The following is a 22,709-nucleotide window of genomic DNA, read 5'->3' on the forward strand; positions in this document are numbered from 1 at the left end:
GTTCCCATGCCTTTGACTTACACAACTGAACTGGCTGCCATGATTCTCGGCTGTTTGGCAGGTATTCTTCATGAGAGCTCTCATGAACTTCTAAGACTGGAATGTCAAGAGGAAAAGGTCGAGGAAGTTACACAGGAGCTGACATGATTGGATCACAATCTAGTCTGACTCCATTTAAGCCCCAATGGCTTCTTTCTTGAAGCCTCTCTCTCCTTCCTTTTGGGGGAAGAGCTTTGTTCTGTGGGTCAGCTCAGACTGATTAAGAACCTCAATTTGCATCTCTCGGTAGAAATAAATGAAAAGGGTGAACTAGGTGTCTGCGTTTACATACTTAGTAGTTTCTACTATGTGCTAAGTCGGTTTTACTATGTGGTAGGCCTTGCACTAGGCACTTGTAGGAATGCTATAGCTTGTATCAAAACAGGGAGACTTTCAGATGTCCCCAGTCTACGCATGGCATGTGCGTGTGCTCGCACACACAGACACAGACACACACACACACACACACACACACACACACACACACACACACAAATAAAAGCAATTCTAATATACTCAAGATCTATTTATGAGTATTTCCACTTTCTCCTTGGCAACACTTTTCTTTAAGTGTAATATAAATTAAATCGACACTATGCTGTAGAGATAGTTTATTATGAGGGTACATTGGACTTGACCATGAACTATCTCTTGAGTTTGGAAGCCACACAGGACAATTCCCACTAGATGTTGGTTTTTTTCCAGAAATAAATCCTTGGTATTTTATTACAAGTAATCATGACGTGTAAAACAAAACACAGATTATCGCCGCACACTACATCAACTTATTTTCTTAGTTAGCACCACGGGTTCAAGGAAAGAATCACAGTGACTCTTGGAGTGTACAGGATGTCCTGGGCTGAGAAGCTCTCTGTTTGCTTCTGGAAGACCGCTTCCTATAACCCTTGGATCTAGAGGTGATTTGGACTGACACACTTGAACTTGAACTTGCATTTTTAGAGCTGTGAGAGCATCTCCTTGCTTGCTCTTTGACAGCTGAATGACGCACAGGAGGAGCAGGGTTAGGATGTGGCAGATTCCAGCACAAAGTTAGTCAGCCAGGCAGACCTTAGACACTCAACAGTAGATTTGTCCTTGCCTTAATTTTTCTTTGCTGGCTGATGATTAAAGGTGGCATCTTGACAAGCGATGCGGTGATCTCCCAATTGCCTTTGGGTTCATTGATAATTTTCCTACTTGAAAAGTTGGAGAAATTAGACATATAAAACAATTCTGTCAGCATTACTGGGAAAAGGGGGTATTGTGGGATCTTAGACAGAAGTAGTGATGAGTCCTCCCCAGATAAATTTTTAGCTATTAATGTCTCGAGATAGTGTCGTCGTTGATGAGCTCTGTGCATCCTATCTTCTGCTATCCTCTGTGGACTGTTCGGTTTAGTGATACAGATTTGGCGCCCTTAATGTGCACTTTCTCTCTGTCCAGTGCATTTATCCTGGGAGTCTTTACTTGTCCTGCACAGTGAAAAAGTTTATTTTGTGACCTCTTCTGGCACAGTTCAGTGCTTCACTCCCCCAGGTCACTTGTCACCTCTATGTATTTGATTCTGGAATCTGTATTCTATTATCCAGAGCTGAATTCTCATGGCTTGAAGTCCTAACTTAAATTATTTACTATGTGATATTAGACCAGTTATCAAACCTCTCTAAGTAACTTTTTTCTCCTCAGATGATGGACATGTGACTAATATCTAGTTCTCCTGTTGTTTTGAAGTTTTCATATGCTAACCTGTGTAATGCGCTTAGCTTGGTGTTTGCCCCATAAGTTAAATCTTTATAAAAACTATTATTATTGCCTCACTCCCAGTTAACCATTTCTCAGAAGGTGATGCTCAACAAAATCTGAACAGGAAACAGCTTAAATCATGAACCGTACAACTGGCATCATTATTCACCGTCTTGTAATTGAGTTGCAATGAACAACGGGGGTTGGGGAGCTCTGATCTTAGACTGAGATAATTCTAGTCAATCTCAAACAGTATGGTAGTCTGTCCTAGCTAGGGTTTCATTGCTGTGAAGAGACTCCATGACCATGGCGACTCTTACAATGGAAAACACTGAATCGGGGCTGGCTTACAGTAAGACACACCTACTCCAACAAGGCCACATCTCCTAACAGCACTGCTCCTTATGCTCAGCCATTCACACCTGTGAATCTATGGAGCCATACTTGTTCAACTCACCACAGAAGTCATGACCAGATTCTTAAATCTCTTTTTAATTCTGTCTCTTCATCTGAAACGTGAGTGAAGTGGATTCCTAATACTTGGTGAGGGCTCATGGGAGTTAATAAAAAAATTAAGAACAACACTTTGACAGTTTCCCAAAGACAAATCCCTGTTTTCCCAGGTATGTGAAATGCAGAAAACAAAGACGTGAAAGCAAGTGGAAGACTATTGGTATTGGGTATCTGGGTATGGAAAAGGGAGACTGGAAGGAGGAAAAAGCAAAAATAATAGAATCCATAGATTCCCACACCACTCAGAGATTCTCTTAGTGTAGTGGTAATGCAGAAACTCACAAACAGTAAAAGAGCAGAGTTCAGCCACAAAACTGACATTTATACCACATCCCTGTCCTCCAAGGCTCAGGGACCACTGTGGAAGAGGGGACAGAATGGTTGTAGGAGTCAGGGGTCAGAGAGGATTGGAGTGAGACAGACACTGGAGTCATGGAAGCTATGGCTGCCTGTACAAGATCAAGCCAGCCAATATTACAGTATGGAGGGAGGAGGCACATGAGTTCCTCCCCCACCCCTGTAGCTGAGGAGCTACTGACAATTGCTGATGTCTGGTAGAATGAGGGTTAGTTTCCTTTAAGGATATGGCTCCTGCTAGGTTGGCCTGAGTCCAGGGAATGCTCCCATACCTATGAGTACATGGGAAGCATGAGTTGGGTCAGAGACTTGCTAAAAAAAACAAAACAAAACAAAACAAAAAAAACCAAAAATCAATCAAACAAATAAACAAAAAACAGAATTTGGGAGGCATTGGGTATGTGAGGGGTAGAGAGGAGTTACAGGGAGGAATGAGGGGTGAATTAATAAAAATATATTTTTAAAAGATTGGGAAATCGGAGGACTTCATATAAGCAAAGTATATCCCACGTATGGGAATGTCAAAATGGATCACTTTGTGTATGAACTACATAATGGATGATTTTATGCAATTAATATCCACAGAGAACAGCACTAGGCACATGCTATGTACTCAGTAGACCTTAAAACTATCATAAACGATGAGGGTCCCACCTGCTACAGACATGTTTGCTCCTGGAGAGATGAATACAGGATATTTCAAGTTAGAGCGTCATGAAATTTTGGGGAAATTTGGGAAGCAAAAAGCCTTGCCTTTATTTCACACTTCCCCAAAATGGACCCTGGTAAAGCCTAGAGATCATGTTACAGAACTTTCAGAGGTCAAACACTCTGACACCATGGGCTCTCCACAGAGGGCGAAGAGCTCTGTAGTCTGTGACAGAGAGGAGTTACCCACTTCACCAGTGCATTTCTTTACCAAGTGGTAGCGACTTTATTTTTATGTTGACAATTGGGTCGGGAGCTTAAAATGGAGTGTACAGTTAGTGTGAGGACTTTCCTGTCTTCTCTGACATCTAGCATCTCCTCCTTGCACAAGTCTTATTATACAAGGTCCTGGGCCAGCCAATACTTTGAGAGGACTATTGTTTTCCTTGGTGGGGCCACACTCTGTGTCCCTCCATAGCACTAAGACCTGGTTCCCTGGTGGGTAATGTTTTCCCTTCCCCATGACTTACCTCTCTGGAGCAGTGTTCCGATTTCCCCGCTGGCTCACTTGTTTCTTTGGGCTTACTGCCTTGTTTGGGAAGTTTGAACCAAGAGCTCTGATAGATGCCAGGAGGTGAGAGGAAGGACCGGATGGATGCAGTCACTGGACACACAGACACGGTGATGGATGAGCCTTCTCCCCAGGGGGGCTGGGTCAGGAGCAGTCCAACTGATAAGTTTTACCAGAACTGAGTAATTCAGAAACAGCGCCAGGACAACCTCATCTCTCTCTTTTGTATTGATTAAAGAAAATACTTAGCTGCAGCATGTCTGACTAAACACAGCAACAGCAAGGACGGGCTTGAACATGGATTGCATAAAGTGCTTTAGAAATATCAACCGAGGAGGAATGTTTGAGGAAGGAGGAAGTCTTTAAAAGGCCTCTATCCAAATATTTTCCTTCTTCTAAGTCTCATAAAAGCACAATATAACTATTTCTGCTTCCAAGTGATCTCATAGCTATTTATTGAGGAAAAACTCCAAATGTGTGTCATCATCATCATCATCATCATCATCATCATCATCTACTTGTTAGACGCTTCTGTTTTGCTTCTTGTCTGTATCAGCCTCCTCTGTGCTAAGGGACTCTGAGACAAAGCTACATCGTAAGTGTTATGTTGCTGTCAGAGCAATTCCTGTGCAGAAGGGGGCTATGCTATGCAACCTTCGTTATTCCCCCTTCTCAGATGTCCTTGAGTCCCTGAGACGGATGTGCGTGGAGTTTTTCAGCCCTCATGCAAAACAACCATCTAAACATAACAGATGACATCAGCTTGGGCTTTTCAATTCCTGGATGGCAGCGGCGTGTTAATCCAGCCTTCATCCTGGATTTCATAAACTAAAACAAGAGAGGCTGGCAAGAGCACAGCGCTGCTGCTGGGTTGAGGAAATTGATGACGGGGAAGCATGCGGGCAACACAGTGTATAAAACTCAAAAACGTGTAGGCAGAAGCTCAGCTACTACTTTGGACGGCTGCTTCCCGCCAGCAAAGACCACGACGGCAGGGGCCAGCTGCTGAGACATGAAGAGCCTCTTGCTACTGACCACGCTCCTGATTCCTCTGCACCTGGGCATGGCCTGGAGCGCCAAGTATGCGGTGGATTGCCCGGAACATTGTGACAATACTGAGTGCAGAAGCAGCCTGCGTTGCAAGAGGACAGTGCTGGATGACTGTGGCTGCTGCCAAGTGTGCGCTGCGGGGCCTGGGGAAACCTGCTACCGTACAGTCTCAGGCATGGACGGTGTCAAGTGTGGTCCGGGACTGAAGTGTCACTTTTACAGCGAGGAAGATGATTTCGGTGACGAGTTTGGTGTCTGTAAAGGTAAGGAGCAACTCCTTGCTTCCCACTGTGCAGGGCTCCCGGAGGGCATTTAGTCGGCCTGGGGAGGTGTGTTCCTTCCTCTAAACTGCTGGGAGGATGCGTGGATGCAGGTGGTGGGTTTGATAGAGAGAAGAGGATATTGGCAGGGAGGTTTGGAACGCAGCGTGCAGGAACCCCGAGGGCTGCAGCATCCCGTTCACTGCGTGCATTCAGATTTGAGAAGGAAAAGTTGCGGCGGTAGCTGGTATGCCTTCTTTTTCTGAGAGGCTTTAGAAACTTGACGGGTAGCCTGTTACAAATGGTTTGGTGTCTGGTCCTCTGAAAGTTAATGATTGCAGAAGCCCTCTTGAGATAACCTCTTAAAGTGGTTTCTAGCCCCTGAGACTTTACCAGCCTTTGATCTTGAAAGAGTTCAGCGGGAGGAGCGCCTTACTCAGGCTTAAGCATTTCTGATGAACACTGGTGTGCTTTATGGCATAAGGTGGGCTTAAATCAGCCCACAAAATAACTCATGTTCTTGCAAGAGAGTCCCCTGAAGTATAAAATAAATCTAGTTTTACTTTTAAAAATTTTCAGTTGAGCAGAAAGTAGGAGATGTAAAATAAGCAGAAATAATAGTAACCTAAAAGTCTTTTTTTTAAGGTGGCTGTTTTATAGATTTAAAGAAAAGAAATGAAATTATAATTAAGTCAGAAACAGAGTAAATGGTGCATTGATATACTTGGTGACTAAATTAATATTTTTAAATGTATCAAAAGAAAAGAAAAGGTTATTTAAAAGTCTGCATACATAGAAGCCCATAGATATATAATCTCATCACAATATGCTGTTGTGATTAAAAGACAGTGTGTCCATTCCTGCATGTAATACAGTTGTGTAATACAAAGAAGCTGCCAAAATTGGAGAGCCAGGTTCTGAGAAATTTCTAAATAACTCAGACTCTATGCAATGACAGTCCTTCCTGGATGACATTCATCAAGAACTAAGATAATCTTACTGATTGTCACTTTAGAAATCAGTTCATAAATTAGCCATCTTGAAGTCTACAAAACTAGCGAAAGTAAATTCAGAAGTAAATTCTAGAAAAAATCTGGAGATGTTCTTTGCACAGATTATTTTTTGATCAAGAACAACAAGAGGTGGGCTAGTAAGGACCTTTTCTTTGCTGAACACACACATATATGTTTCTTTCAACTGAATGGGCTTTGTATTTTCTGGAAATCACAAGGCTTATCTGCCAAGAAAAAAAGCACCTCACATAAGGAAATTAGGGAGGAAGTGGTTAATGCAGCCCTGTCCTATGAAACAGCCAGCGAGCGCATGTGGGGGAACCGATTTTCCTCTGGCATAAAAACACCTTTGTAAGTGCGGTTATGAATGGACAGTGAGCGGGGTAAAGAATCCAGCGGTGAGGCAGTGGTTAGTGAACTGAACTATTAAGAATCTATTTTGATTTGCTCTTTCTGGCACTCTCCGTATAGCTAGTGAGGTCAGCTTTGAACCGTTTTCTTGCTGCTGGAAATAATAGGGTGTATTCACCACCTCGGCAGCCTCGTGGAGTTCTCGCCCCTGCTGCAGGTGAATTCCCTCCTCGGCCACGTGACAACCGAGCACTTCCGCTTGTACATCCAGATGACTGGGGTTTGTTTGTTTGGGTTTTTTTTTTTTTTTTAGTTTCAATGTTTGAAACTAAATTTCAATGTTCGATTCCTGTGTTGCTTGCTAGAAATTGGGCAGCCAGCACTTGTTTATGGAATAAATTCTGATCAGCACTCAGCACAATAGGGGCCACCTCGGACCTGAATCTGGGAAGTGGGCTAAGATTTCCATTTTGAGCTTCTCTGAAGACTGCCACATCCTAACCCTGTGCTTTTCTACCAGAGAGTTTTCCCAAATCTGTCTTAAGGACTTTTCTTCCCAGGCTGATATCAGATTGCCCTATCATTTGAGTGACAGTGCTGAGTCTCCTTAAAGACTTACTTGATACACACACATTTGGCACGGTCATTCGGTGTTCTGTGGGGTGGCTAAAACTCCTCTATGTCTGACAATGGGTGTGATTATATGGTAGCAAAAGAATGCATCTTCTACCAGTGCTTCTCAACCTCCCTTCTGCTGCAAACCTTTAGTACAGTTCCTCATGTTGTGGTGATCCCCATCTACAAGATTATTTTTTTTATACTTCACAACTGTAATTTTGCTGCTGTTATGAATTGTATGGCAAATATTTTTGGAGGTAGAGGGGGTTGCCAAAGGGGTCACGACCCACAGGTTGGGAACCACGGTTCTTTACAGAGTCTGCTGAGTTATCCTACTAAGAAACTGTTATGCTACAAACTCAATCTTACAATAACAGACAGGCCTCTTTACTTCATTGCAACATGTGTTAGCCTAAGAATTAAACACTGGCTATGAAGTATTAGGCTCTGAAAGAGCTCTTCGTCCTTGGTAGGTGTGCAAATCCTCAGGTGTGTCCATCCTGAGGTTTCTTGCTCCCTTAGCATCGTATCTTTGCAGAGAGCTTGGTCAGTGACTCTCTTAGCAGCTGGGCAAGTTAGTGAAGGCCTAGTACTCTGAGAGATTAGGAATTTTACAAGCTCGAAAGCAGATTTCGGACTGACTATTTCATGGTCAGGTGAGCTGGCAGGCCTCTTAGCTCTAGTGTAGATTAAGGACATACTCACACCAATCAAAATAGTTGAGGAGGTAATGCTTATATCTCTTTAATTTCCCATCTTCACTGAGCCATGCCCAAGAAAACCTGTGAGAATCTGTGTCATCTGTACAGAAAGCAAATAGAGTAAAGACTGGTCCAAGGGCGGGGCTGGCAAAAAGCCCCGGTGGGGAAAGGCACCTGTTGTCAATCCAGAGAAAGAACCCACACTGGAAGGAACCAATTCAGTACGTTGTGCTCTGGCTTCCATGAGTGTGTTACACACACACACACACACACACACACACACACACACACACAGAGGCCCACTGGCATATGTGCACAGATATGACTGCACACATGCTTGCACACACACAAACACACACACAAAGAGGCCCATAAACACATGCATATGCAAATACATACACATATGCCTGTACACACACACACACACACACACACACACACACTGAAAACTTAAAGAAGGAAGGAAGGACAAAAGAGAGGGAAGTATTTTTAAAGACTGGTCTAAGGAGATTTGTTCTGTATAACTGACTTAAGCTTCGAATTGTGATTTTAATTAATAAAACCTGAGGCAGGCGTTATCTGGTTGTCCTGTACGGTTTCACATTTATGGCTCCAACTTTCAACTTTCAAACCCTTTTGAGGGTTGATTTGAGGAGTGATTTCCACTCATCAGTCAAGTCCAGGAGACTGATTCAAATCCTAAAGTTATCACCAGTGCTGGGAGGATGGAGCCCTGTGCCTGACAAGCAACTTCTCTCTACCCTCAGACTGTCCCTACGGCACGTTCGGGATGGATTGCAAGGAGACTTGCAATTGCCAGTCGGGCATATGTGACAGGGTGACCGGGAGGTGTCTGGACTTCCCCTTCTTCCAGTATGCAGCAGCCAAGTCGCCCAGCAGGACCTCTGCCTCCCAAACAGGTAAGTCAAGCGGGGCCTTGGCCTCAGTAAAAACTATGAGTAGAATATGGTATCGGTCTAAATGAGCTCGTTTTGGTTTTCCTCAGGGGAAAGGCAGGCAGCCTTTGAGTTTGGTAGCCTTTGCTATTTTCAAAACAAATCTCATTGATAATTCTGAGGAGACCATGGATTCTCATAAAGCTTTAATGAATTAGCAAAGGCAAATCTGCCATTTAAGAAAAGTATCCATCCAAGATAGGCAGAGTTCTTTGAACGCTTTAGTGATCTGTTGACTCACTAGACAAAACTATCTCTTTCCCAACTCTACACAGAAAGAGAGCAGTGAGGTATTTGTTGGATCAGCCTTAAGAGCAAGAGTAAATGATACAGAACATTTCTCCTCCTTCTGCCTCCTCCTTTACGTCCCCTCCCCTCCCTCCTCCTCCTTCATCAAATGGAAGCAATAAAATGGAATAATTGTGGGTTTATGGATTTTGGAGCGGGTAAGAATTAATCCCTGTGGTGAGATCCAGGGAATAATAAAACTGTAGCAATGCTTACATGCGGTTGACAGGTCCGGGCTGTTTGGTTGTACACATAACCCTCCCTCCATAACTAACAATAAAATAAAAAGCAAGGCTCAAGATCGTACAGTTATAAAGGGTCATTTGGAGAAAATGAAATTCACTCTTAAACTCTCAACATTTAGCCACAACAACTGCCCACTGATAGCAATAAACTATACCTCCTCCAGGTGGAAAACAGGCCCTCAAGTCCATTTTATTTAGGTTGTGCTTCTGCCCCTTTGCATATGAAATTCAGCAAATGCACTTATTTTTTTTCTGTTACCATCTTTGGATATGGTGCTTTTATGTCAATTCATAGTTTTAAGTATGACTGTGGTCTTATACACCAAATTTTAACTTACTAGATGAATATCTTCGTGGACATTGAGTCTGGAAATTGGGACATTATAAACAGATTAAATCATGTGATTTATCTTTGTCATCTTTGACAAAGTAAAAAGGGGATTTAAGACTTGAATAGCTTTTTTGTCTTTTTTCCCTGCCCCTTGAATAGCCTTTTATCTGAGTTTTATATAAGACATGAAGACAAATCCTTTAGGGTCATCAGTGTATCTAGTGTTTCATATTCACCACCTCCAGCTAGTTCTAGAACCTTCTGAGTAAGCCAGGACTCACTCAGTGGTTTCCTCTTCCTCACATTCTTCCCAGTACCTGGAAACTATCAATGGAAAATACCAATTGCTCTCTCTCTCTCTCTCTCTCTCTCTCTCTCTCTCTCTCTCTCTCTCTCAGTTCTGGGAGGGCTCTGAAGCAATTGTTTACGAAAGAGATTTGAGATCTGTGTTCTCAATTTACCCTGCAGACTCAAGCATTTTCAGTTTCCTTTATCTTTTCTTTTTCTTTTTAAAAATTTAGGCTTTTTAAAAATTACTCACCATGTAACCTTGGTTGATCTGGAACTTACTGTGTAAACCAGGCTGGCATCAATCTCACAGCAACACATGCCTCTCCCTCCTGAACGCTGGGAGTTGGGCGTGTGCCACCATTTCCAACAGTTGTTTTGCTCTATTAAGACCATAGTTATAAAAAGCTGTGAAGAAATAACCATTGAACCTTCAGTCATTGAGGTTTGCACCTAATTCTTTCTGAAGGGCAGCATCTTACCATATTGCAGATCTTTGCTGGCTTTGTTTTGGTTGGTTGATTTTTGTAGTCTTGGAGACGGAGGCCAAGGCGTGGTATACACTGGATGAGTGTTCTACTATCAATTACATCTCCAGCACTTTGTTGTGACCCTTTGGTGGTACTTGGGATGGAGTGTCTGGGAGGCGACGATGGCTCCTTGCAACAGTCTCCCTGATGGGGACTCTTGATTGGCAGACCTAAGTCCCTCCTGCTATGACCCATTGGCAGTCTCCCTTTGGTTGTGCAGCCTCCTTCATATAAGTTTGCCACTCTCTTCAGGTTGCTTACGAATGACGCTGATGTCTTGGCTGCTTTATACAAATTCTAGAATGTTAGACGTATTACGAGATAATCATTATATACTGTGACCCCAAAATATTTATATTAAAAGCGAGGAATGGAGGTTCTTACTAGAAATGGAAGAGGAAATCAGTTGGTTTTCTTTCGCTTTGGATCCATGCTACTTAAAAAATCCTTTATTCGTGTAATCTTAGTGAAGCTCAGGTTCAGGAGGAAGGGAGCAGCGTCTGAAAGATAAGGACAGGCTACCCTGTTTGCCTATGCCTCGTCCACCTGGGACAATTCTCTGTGTGCCAGAGTCTGCAGGGAGGAGTGTGTCTCCTCAGTCCTGCCACAGGCTTCCCATTAGCACCTCACTAACCCATCAGAGTCCACCCTTTGAGGACAGATCAAATAACTCCCAAGTCTACCATCCTAGGTCTACCAGTTGCATGGGAACTTCTTCAAATTGCTACCTGCTGCTAGCTATTGTCCTCTTGGCTGGTGTGATTCCGGGTCCTCTCCATCTCAGTTTTAAATTTTATTCCTTTTTTTGGCAGCCAGTGTCCAAGCATGGAAATTCATAAGTCCTGTTGTTTCAAGCTAGGAATGCTCCAAATCCATTTGTCCACCACGCCATGCTAATCTTGCTCCATTGTCTTGCGTGACGTGCACTGTGAACACAGCCTCACTCCTCTTAGGAGCAGATTTCACTCTAAAAAAGAATTCTAAATGTTATAAACCTTTCCCATATGAGGAACAGGAGGATCTACCTTTAGGAAAGATAGCTGCCTTCTGGAGCGATACCAAGAAGTGAATTCATCTCTTACACGATCTCCGTTAGAGATCTTTGTGCAGCATCCGATCATTTCCTGAGTGCACATTGAACACTATCACGTTGTGAGCATTGGTATCCATGCTGAGGATACAGGTGAGCATGTGGAAGAGACAGCGAAGGAAAGAAGTCCTGCTTTTGTTAAGTTAGCGGTTTAGGGATAGAGTAAGAAGGGTTGGGCTACAGGTGAACCATAAGGGGAGGTGATGCTAGGTGTCCATAGAGAAACGATGTGAGGGCGTTATCTTTGTTGAAGAGTGGTCTGGAGCTGTTCAGTAGAGATAACAGAGGATTTTGAATCAAAGACATTCAACTAAAAGACAAAACCAAAATAAGACAAGTCTACCCTTGACCTCTAACTTACAGATGTTTGGACATGATTTGTGTGCCTTCTAATTTCAGAGCGCGATGCAGCCTCTGGAGATGGCAATGCTGTGAGAGAAGAGATTGGAGACCGGAACGCTGCCCGGCCCTCTGTAATGAAATGGTTAAATCCGCGCTGATCCTGGCTGAGATTTGCCAAGAGGAGGCTCCACTTTAGTGACCAACTTTCAGCCAACATTCTAAGAACCGTCTAGAACAAAGACTGTGGACATGTAATTTATGGAGATCAAGTGTGATTCAGAAAAAAAAATGTAGGCTATACACAACCCATGAGACACATATGACTGAACAATTTAGATATTTGTCAAATATTTAAATTCATGGTTTTGGTGTGTGTGTGTGTGTGTGTGTGTGTGTGTGTGTGTGTGTGTGTGTGTGTCATCACCAAGGAACTTGATATGCAATTGAGATGGTCTTACTGTCAAGGAGTAATCCAATCAAAGCTGAGGAAACTGTGGGTTTGTTGACTTGCGTGTACGTTCTTATTGAGATACAGGCTGAAGAAGAGTTTGGAGTAAGGGACTGTGGAGATGGTAGCGAAAGTAGGGGCTATCATATTTGGCTCCTCCTTGTAGTAGATTAAAAGTCATTATTTTGTTTTAATTGTAGGAAATAAACAAGTCCAGAAAAGCCTTGAAGGAAGTGAGATATTGGAAGCTTATGGGAGTCTAAACAACTACTTTGATTGGAAATTCTATTATTATAGCTACATATATCTGATGGGAGTGGGGGTGGGTAGAGGAGGTGGACAGGGGAATGAATACATATATATATATGTTATATGTATTATATATATTCCCATCACTTCCCATCAATGGTTTAAACACTGTGGGCCTTGAGAAAGATCTGGGAAGTAGTTTGCCTCCTGAGAAACAGAACAGGATGAAGATGAATATTTATGTATTTTTATAAACAAATCTCATAATTTAAATGCTTCTCTAGCACCTATATGTCTCACCGTCTTAGAGAAATTGCCCAAATGTTATTTGTTTAAAATGGGTTCTCAAACACTCCTACATGGAAATGTTGTTATTAACAATTGCACTAATATTAATAAAAATGTAGTTACTCTAGGTTTATAAAATGTTGGAAATTTTAAAAACCACTATATCTCAAGTGATAAATCAGAATATAACTTTTTAGACAGTTTGAGAAAGGAAAGTTAGTTTTCATTGGAAATGTGTCAGCTTTAAGGCATAGTTCATTTTCATTTTTTATTCTTTCACACTTGACTGATGAATGGAACCGAGGTTCCACCTGAAGGACCTTAGCGCAAGAAGAACTGTTGTACTGGCCGAGGCTGGGGGATATTTGCCTGAGTGTTTTATTTGGACTGAAGAACTTATTTAAGAAGTATTTCATTATTTACTTATATTTTAGTCTCAAACTTTGCCAACAGAGTTGTGAATGTACTTGTGGGAAGATCCTTGAATGTAAGCACAACCGGTTGTTGGGTTTTATTTCAAAAGGACAGTGTATTGTTGTTCAATAAAAATGGCACAGCTGTTCCGAGTTGACTGGTTTTTCTTTTAAATTTTACTCGATCAGTAAGAAAGCTAATTCACATTAGAGGACAGGCCCTTTAATTGAATTTTATGCTGCAGATGCATCTCTGAGCCAACACAAGGGGTAGAACATCTCTGTCTTTGGTTGATTCAGACTGTGATCCTCCTGAAAAGTGGGTCCCTATATATGCAGACATTTTTATAGTTTTATTCACTTCTGGGTTGTTTTTCTTTTCTTAAGCTTATGTTTCTATCTCAAGCTCTGTCTGTCTGTCTCTCTTTTAATTCAAAACCAACGAAATCCACACCTTGGTAAGTCGTTAGCCACATGGCGTGTGGCACACGTAGTGTCTGCTGCAGTATATGTAGCATATAGAGTAGATCGCTGTACCAGTATTATCGAGGTTGATAAGCGGTGACTCACCGACCTCAGCCAAAATCCTTGTTTTGTATTTTGTTCCTTTTTGAAAAGTAGAAAACTGCCATGGAACTACCACTACACCTAGCTCCAGGTTCACTGAGAAAATCCCAAATAACCGTCCCGTTCACCTGTTAACTCCTGAAGGTCGCAGGTCTGAGTGTCAGCGTCGGCTGGTGCTCTTACTCATAATCGACATTAGCATTTTATTTTCATTTGCTTCCTAATGGTTTTCAAAGTAGTTGCGCCTTTTAAAAATGAGGACAAAGGCAGATCTTTCAGTACCTCTGGAAGAAGAGAGAAGGAGACCTACACGGTGAAGGCTGTGAGGACCACACCGGAACCAGAAGGAACTGGTGACTCTGCCTCTCGTTACAGAAGCATTCGAAGCACGCCGATTCAATAGTAGGGAAATATCTGTATATTTTAGAGATCCAGCTTACCTGAGTTTTCCTAAATAGTGGAAATTAGATGAGAGTTAGATACAAAGTCGCATTTTAAAAAGATATTTATATTCTTACTAAGTTTACATTTAAAAAGTGAAAGCCTATGCTATCTCCCCCTGTTTCACGATATTCCCTTAGGGAGTGAAGTGACTCAGGTGACTTTCGGCTTCAAATCTAAGCCCTGAGTTCACTGCCTTCAGCGTGACCATAGATAACAAAATGAAGAGTGGACTTGTCAACTCTAACTTCACCCACACCTTCTAAGGTCCCAGAGTCGTGACCTTTACCCCGGGTGCTAGAATTCATGCATCCTAAGTTGCCCTGTAGTCTTTTGACTAATTCTGATTGTAGGGTCTCTGAAATTTTCAGATTCATGGAATCCAGGCCTCGCCTCCCTGTCACTGAGAACCTCACCAGGTGCAAGCAATAATTTCAGGACAACGCTGGCGTTAGCCTGATTAGACTGCCACTTCTTATAAAAGGCAATTCGGAAGGGCTTCTGCTTCTCCTGTTTTATTCTTCCTTCTACATGGACGTTTACATGGAGGTGGAGGACCCACAAATGCAATCCAACAGCACGCAGCTACCTCATTTTGGTTACCCTAATCATTTACCTCATATCCCACTTTAAAAGGGTGCATTATGTAGAGAACTACTCCTCCTGGCAAGGTATAACCAATTTTAAAATCTGTGGAGTGCTTTGTTTGTTTGACTTACTATTTTTAAAAAGAGGGGGTGAAAATTGTCCAAGTAATTTTAAGTATAGAGTAATGACTCTCAAAAGTTAGCGTCTCTGGAACCTTCTGGAGCCTTCAGTAGACCACATGTTGCTGGTTCAGTAGGATTTGGGATGGGGCCCATTTCAATCACTCCTAGGTGATTCAAGATTCTAGAAACCATAGTATGAGAATGACTGATAGAGGATCATTTAGATGCTTAGAAATGAAATAAGCTATAACTCAAGTCAAAAGTGAATTGGTTGCTGTATTTTCCTTTTTTTATCTTTATTAACTTGAGTATTTCTTATTTACATTTCAATTGTTATTCCGATTCCCGGTTTCCGGGCCAACATCCCCCTAACCCTTCTGTCTCCCCTTCTATATGGGCTTCCCCTCCCCATCCTCCCCCCATAACCACCCTCCCCCAACAATCACTTTCACTGGGGGTTCAGTCTTGGCAGGACCAAGGGCTTCCCCTTCCACTGGTGCTCTTACTAGGCTATTCATTGCTACCTATGAGGTCAGAGTCCAGGGTCAGTCCATGTATAGTCTTTAGGTAGTGGCTTAGTCCCTGGAAGCTCTGGTTGCTTGGCATTGTTGTACATATGGGGTCTCGAGTCCCTTCAAGCTCTTCCAGTTCTTTCTCTGATTCCTTCAACGGGGGTCCCGTTCTCAGTTCAGTGTTTTGCTGCTGGCATTCGCCTATGTATTTGCTGTATTCTGGGTGTGTCTCTCAGAAGAGATCTACATTCGGCTCCTGTCAGCCTGCACTTCTTTGCTTCATCCATCTTATCTAATTGGATGGCTGTATATGTATGGGCCACATAATGGAATGTTATTCAGCTATCAAAAACAATGACTTTATGAAATTCATAGGCAAATAGATGGAACTGGAAAATATCATCCTGAGTGAGGTAACCCAATCACAGAAAACACACATGGTATGCACTCATTGATAAGTGGCTATTAGCCCAAATGCTTGAATTACCCTAGATGCCTAGAACAAATGAAACTCAAGACGGATGATCAAAATGTGAATGCTTCACTCCTTCTTTAAAAGGGGAACAAGAAAACCCTTGGCAGGGAATAGAGAGGCAAAGATTAAAACAGAGGCAGAAGGAACACCCATTCAGAGGTTGCTGTATTTTCTAAGCAGTTGGTATACCTAATTTTTGTGTTTTGTTTTCAAAGCAGGGTCTGACTATGTATCTCTGTCTGTCCTGGGACTCTCTAGGTTGACAAGGTTAGCCTTGAATCCACAGAAATCCTCCTGCCTCTGTCCCTCAAGTGCCGGGACTGAAAGCATGCATCAAGCACTCCTTCTGGCAAGGTGTACCCAATTAAAAACCTGCGGAGTGTTTTGTTTGTTTGGTTTACTATTTTTAAAAAGGGAGTAAAAAATGTCCAAGTAATTTTAAACTCTAGAGGCTTAAAGAGGCTAAGGCAGGAGGATCTCAAGTTTGAGGCAATGTCTCAGAAAGTAAACAAGAGATGATACCAGAGATACTTGGGGGCTTTGTAAGGACAGATAGGAGATCATCAAAGATGATGGGGTGGAAGACAAAGACTCAGGAAGCTATAAGTTGTTTTCTTATGGAAAGAAAGACACTGAAGAAGAATGGCCAGCCATGTTATTTGTCCCCCATAGAAACAGCTGAATGTGAAATGGTCTCAGGGAACTGGAGGGCAGGAGGTGGAGTTCTGTCTGAACCACGGGAATGCATGACAGATGAGCACTTTTTCCAGAAGACTGTCTGGGAAGGTCAGAAGGCAATAAGCCTACAGCAGGACGGCAACTTTACTTAGTAGCAGTTTGTTTCTTTCTGTCCTACGCACTCCTTAACTGAGAGCTGGGGTTCAGTGTGCAGGATCATCAGTGAGAAGCGATAGTAAGGGTAGTCACCAACTTCCCCGTGAACTCGGGACAGTGTGAAGCCAGAGTGTGGTGATTTGGGTGAGACAATTCAGTGGAGTCTGCTGGAGGGGACCACCGAGGAGCTGCGTGTGGCGGTGCACAACTGGAATCAGGGTCCTTGGTGGGCTAGGTCAGGGGGATGGTCACAATTTTGAAGATGGTGAGAGCTACAGAGTAACACAAAAAGAATCCAAAAGAGCATTGTTGTTGTATATTTGTTGAAAAAGCTCATGTTACCAGTACCCCTAAATGTTGCACAAAAATATGTGCATGGACCACTCATGAGACCAGTGATGTTTGTTTTATTCTTTGTATTTTTATGTAGTTTTTTTTTCATTTAAATTGGGAAAAAGAATAAGATCATTTCTATTTTCGATTATTAAGATTTGATCCTTCAAGAGTTTTGAGATATATTTAATCACCTGGGCACTGGGCTGTGAAAACAATAACTTCAATCCAAATGGATGGAGGCGTTCACACAGACCCTGCACATCCCGTAGCTTTCGGTGGGAGCTGATATTGTCTCAACAGAAGCAAACTTGGGGATCCTCAGAAAGCGCAAATAAAGGTCTTTAGACCAAAGGGCACTTTTAAAATCACAATCCACCTTCTGTACCTATGCTATCTGCTTCAAGCAGGTGGTTCGGGCCACCAGGGTTTTAAAAGTATTTCCTGACACCTGTGGAGTTGGTAAATATTTCCTGTTTTTGTTGTGTCTAGAGAAAACAGGAATTAACAACTTGGAAGTGCTCATCAAACAGCCATTGTGGATGACCTCTACATGGGCAGTTTTCAGCGTGAGACACTCGATTTCTTCAAATCTACCCTAATGATTTCGCTAGAGAGAGAAACCATTGTTAGAATAATCCATGGAACTGAACGGCAGAAGGGAAGCGTTATCTACAGGGGAGTGGCACCTATCAGTGTATGGGATCTACCCAGAAAGCCAACAGACTGATGGAGCCAGGACGCACTGTGCACCCTGCCTGTAGCTCTTTGCTAACCACATAGTTAGCACACTTTTAAAAGGACAATTAACATCTTAAAGTTCTTCTGGAGGGCAAGAGGGCTGAAAGTTTTGCATCAGAGTGAGTCAGGGCTGTGTCACTTGGTGACCTCGGGTAAGCTGTTCAAACTTCATCCCCTCCATGTCCTCTGTGAGAGGTGTGGACAATGACTTATGTCAGTGTTGCAACAACCACTACGCACGCTCTACACAATCCAGTGGCTCCCACCGTGGCTCCCACCACGGCGCCTTCCTTAGAGCAAATCTCCCAGGAGCAGATGGGCATTGGTGTCATTATCCAAGCCAATCTCATTACTTCCTTTAAATTCAATGTATTCATTGCTGCAAGACTGAAACATTCAAAGTGACCCCCATTTACAATAAATAGAAAACTGACTTCAAAACAAAATTAAAGCTACCCATTAAAGGTTAATAGCCCCAAGTCGAAATTCAGTTAATATCGTTAGAAACGCTCACAATTCTACAAAGGGGTGACTATTTTTAAAGACAAATAATAGTGTTTTATTTAGTTCTCTGAACAATTATTAGCATATGCCTCTTAAAACAGAACCAAAAAAAAAAAAAAAAAAAAAAGGACAATGCTTCGGGGAATGTGAAGGAGCCCTGCAGATGTGGCCCAGGTCCCTGTGCGTTATTTTTAGTTTTCTATTCCTGCCTTTTATTTTGGGACTTGGCTCGCTTCCTTTGTGGCTTCCCCTTAGCTTATTCAGAGGGTTCTTCCTAATATAATGCATTTTAAGCTCCGTTTAGAAAAGTCCCAGGTCTTGAAGGAAACCGAGGAATGCTGGCCTGCTCAGGAACTCCTTGGCCTCTCTTGGCAACGGGGACTTTTTTTTGTTGTTGTTTGAAAATAACCCAGGAATTCTCGCACCTTGCTTTACTTTCTAGTTATTTCATGCACCGGAGCTCCCGCGTGGATTAGAGATTCGAGAGATACGAAGATACCGAAAGCCTTTTTCGTGGCTAAGAGGAGGGATTTGAAAATGAACCGTTTTCAGTCGGTTTATATCAAAACAGCCCGCGGCTTTAAAAATAAGGAAAGAGGCTAGTGAGTCTGAAGCTATTTAATCTTTAGTAGTGAGGCAGGTGACCCCATCAGAGGAGCATCCACTGTGCACAACATGGCAGTTGGAGGTGATGGTGTGAGCCCTGATGGTCCCTGACGCTGCAGAGATCCTGAGGAGGTGAAACACTGGAGATCCCAATAGTGCGCTTAGTTGGGTTTTTTTCTTTCTTTTTCTTCTTTTAGTCGTTTTATTTTCTTTCGTTTTTTAAAAATTTTTTAATTTTTTATTTTATTTTATTATTTTTATGATTCTTTGGTAGCAAGTAGAACAAAACAAGAAAGGGGAAATACTGACTTCTAAAAAAAAACAAAAACAAAAACAAAAAAAACAAAAACGTAATTTATTGGTAGGGTGTGGGCTGCCTCACAACATGGAAAAACCCACATGTTGAAGAGGCTGGCTTGGAAAATCAGGGTTGAAAGGAGGTGAAGGGCAGATGGCCCCCACCCTCACCGGGGGCTGCCAGCCAGTAAACACTACTCGGTGCCCTAGCCTTTCTGATACTCAGGAAGGTAGCCTCAGGTGTGGTGGCCCATCTAGTGAACAGCTTAACTGGAACGAATACTCTTCCTTGTAGGTAAATTGCAGTTTGGGATGTGTCCAAAGCCAATGAGAGCTGTACCTGCCGATTTAAAAAAAACAAAAAACAAAAAACAAAAAAAAAAAAAGAGGAGTGGGGAGTAGAAGAAGGCTGAGTTAGGAAGGACTGGCTAAGTTATTGCCTTCCCTAAGGAGAACTACACTGAGGAGGGGTCCTAGGTGTGTCCGCCAGTAGCTGTAACTCTGAAATTCAAAATTCAGGATAAGTGTGAATTTCTTGGCGAGCCTTCATAACATAACATGTGGGAAAAGTGGGGTTAGAAATTTCCCTCAATGCCTGTGCATGTGTGGTGTGTGGTGTGGTGTGGTGTGTAATGTGTGTGTGTGTGTGTGTGTGTGTGTGTGTGTGTGTGTGTGTGTTCTTTTCCTTGAGTACGCAATACAGAATCAGCTGCCTTCCTTGGTGCTCTGTATGTTTTTAAGTGAGGAGAGAAAACGTGCAAGCAGGAATCCACTTCCTGGGGAAGAACCCGGGTCAGGGCATCAGGCAAATCTTCCCAGACCGAGTTGTTTACGACCAAGACTCTGGAATGTTAAAGCGTTGGGAATCTCTTCTTGGGGGACGGTTTTCCTTTGTGACTTTTGGAATGACACACCTTCGGTGTGATGAAGGGGACTCCGCTCCTTAGGCTGTGGGAAAAGTTTCTCCCTTGATGACTCGAAAACATGGGCTTGTTATTCTGAAAAAGCCAAGCACATCCTCATTCCGCACAAACAATGTGACACAGACCTGGAGCAGGGCCAAGGTTTTCTATGAATAGAACACAGCAGGGAGCCCGAGCCTCTCTTCCCATTTGCAAGGCAATCCCGAAGCAGCATCCAAGGAAAGAAAATGACTTACCTGCTGTTAGGAGGTAGAGGTGGAGAGGATTCTCCACTATCCTCCCACACACTAATGGACCAGAATCCTTGCTTAACCTAGCAAGGGTGTCAGGGATGATGCTGGCGCTGTCAGCAGAGATGGATGCATCTGCCTTTGGGTTGTTCTTGCACAGGATGGATTTCTAGGGAGGAAAAGTAGGGTACAGTCCCCCTTCTTTACAGGAGAGGTATTCTGTGACCCTAAAGAATTCCTGAGACCGTGGTAGTACTGGCTCCTACATATTTTAATGTTTTATATAGATATATGTGTGATTTATAAATTAAACATAATAAGAAAGCAAAAGTAACTAATTGATAAAATAGAATGGCTGTAACAGTATAATGCAACTAAGTACTGAACTCCTGCACTTTGGAGCGATTACTAAATAAAATAAGGATTGTTTGAATACAAAGCATGGGGACACTAGGCTCAGCTCATCAAGTCAGCTACTGAGGGATTAATGGGCAGATAGCATGCAGCATGGTTAAGCTAGAGCAAGGGGTGATTTGCATCCTGATGCCCAGGATGGGATTGGGGTGGTGTGAGTTTGGTCCCAGGGATTAGAACAACAGACCCTTTAAAACCTCCGAACATGGTATTTCTGGAATTTTCCATTTAACATTTTCAGGTTATGGATGTCTGTCTGTAAGTTACTGAAAGAATGAACAAGAAAAAATGTAAATAAGGAAGGATGGAGCGCACACAGAAACAGGATGGCCTTCTGGTTTGAGCTGCGTTGTGTTTTGTGGACATGATGCTTTTATTTGAATTTATTGATTGCAAAGAACAGAAACCCATCTAAGAACACCTAAAAATAGAGGTTACAGGGGCTTTATAAAGATACAGCAGAGAAGACATGCATCGCCCTATGGGAACTAAGATGACTGCTTCTTTCTCACTCTCTGTGGCCCTTCAATTACCTTCTCCCTTTCTGTTACCTTCTTTATGTTCACTTTCTCCTCCTGCCTATCAAGTGAGTTCTGCTTAAAAATAACAACAATAATGACAGGGCTTGGAATATAGCTCCGTACTAGACTGTTTGCCTAGACTACATGAGGCTTTAGATTCAATCCCCAGCACCACAAAATGAAAATAATAGCAATAAATTATCACATACTACTCAAAATAGTTACTAATGATTATTGTGCACTTGATCTACATATGTTCCGAATGTTTTATGTGTTTTGTCTGTTAATTCTCATGACCTCATGAGGCAAGTGCTGTCTTTATACCCATTTTTTCAGATGGGTATACTGACACATATGGGTAAAATAGCCTCCCTTCGACTGTGCAGTGTGCAGCCAGCCCCATGATCATGGGGAGAAATGACTGATACTTTATGGTGCACTCTGTTGCTAGGCTACAATGTTTAGCAAGTAAGATATTTATTCTCAACTTAATGATATTCTCAAGTTACCATGAATTTATTTGAGATGCGATGCCAGTCAAAGGAGAGAGGCATCTGGATTGACTCACATAACATAGGTGGGTTCAGCCAGGCTCAGGTTTGACTGAATCCAGATGCTACAATATATGGTTAGAATCTCTTGCACTCTCTGTGTCTCAGGACTAGGTGAAATCAGGGATGACACCTGATCTAATAACTTCAGAACTTCTCTGATCACTGCGGAAGAAATGTTCTAGAATGTGGTATGACTGGACAGACTCAGCCCCTTCCTGGGCTGAAGAGAGGGGATGAACTTTTCCACAGAAAGAAGGACACCCAAGAACAACTGGAAATTGCAGAGCTGTAGGGGCAGAGAATGTTAACGCTGGTGCCCCAGCCTTGTCTAGATCTGCTGTCTCTGGCAGGAGAGCATTCACCGCCAATGGATTTCTGTTTTATTTTTGTTGGAGTTGCTACCGTTTGGGGGCTCAGTTTAACACTCGGCCACTCCAAACTCAGTAAATGAGCAGAACCCTTTCTATTCACCCAAAGACTCTAGTTCGTGGGCTCTGTGGTGCTTGATCTTCATTACTAACTTGACTGGATTTAGAATCACTCTCTGGGAGATTCCTTTACGTTATGTTAATGAAGTGGAAGACCTGCCCCAAATTTGGGTCACACTTTTCCATGGCTGGAGTCCCAGAGTCAATAAAAAGGAGAGAGCAAGCGGAGTTTGTCACACTCTGTTCCCTGGTTGAAGATACAATGTGGCCAGCTGTTTGCAGCTCCT

The 22,709-nt window shown here is 42.7% G+C and overlaps 1 protein-coding gene and 1 long non-coding RNA gene across 3 annotated transcripts; one reads left to right on the forward strand and one right to left on the reverse strand.

The window, feature by feature from the left end:
- Positions 1-729: 729 nt before the first annotated feature.
- Positions 730-4,170, reverse strand: LOC134485841 (uncharacterized). 2 transcript variants are annotated; one of them, XR_010064093.1, is made up of 2 exons: positions 3,831-4,170; positions 730-1,235 (listed from the first exon to the last, which is right to left on the reverse strand). It is a non-coding gene; the product is annotated as an uncharacterized LOC134485841 (long non-coding RNA). The 2 variants fall into 2 exon arrangements; XR_010064094.1 differs by having other exon boundaries at positions 730-1,232; positions 3,831-3,967.
- A 576-nt stretch (positions 4,171-4,746) lies between these two features.
- Esm1 (endothelial cell-specific molecule 1) lies at positions 4,747-13,485 on the forward strand. Its single transcript, NM_022604.2, has 3 exons — positions 4,747-5,184; positions 8,632-8,784; positions 11,992-13,485. Exons 1-3 carry the CDS (start codon positions 4,884-4,886, stop codon positions 12,090-12,092), a joined length of 555 nt encoding a protein of 184 aa, NP_072126.1. The 5' UTR covers positions 4,747-4,883; the 3' UTR covers positions 12,093-13,485.
- The last annotated feature ends 9,224 nt before the right edge of the window (positions 13,486-22,709 follow it).

Source organism: Rattus norvegicus, chromosome 2 (genome assembly GCF_036323735.1).
Source record: "Rattus norvegicus strain BN/NHsdMcwi chromosome 2, GRCr8, whole genome shotgun sequence".
NCBI lineage: Eukaryota > Metazoa > Chordata > Mammalia > Rodentia > Muridae > Rattus > Rattus norvegicus.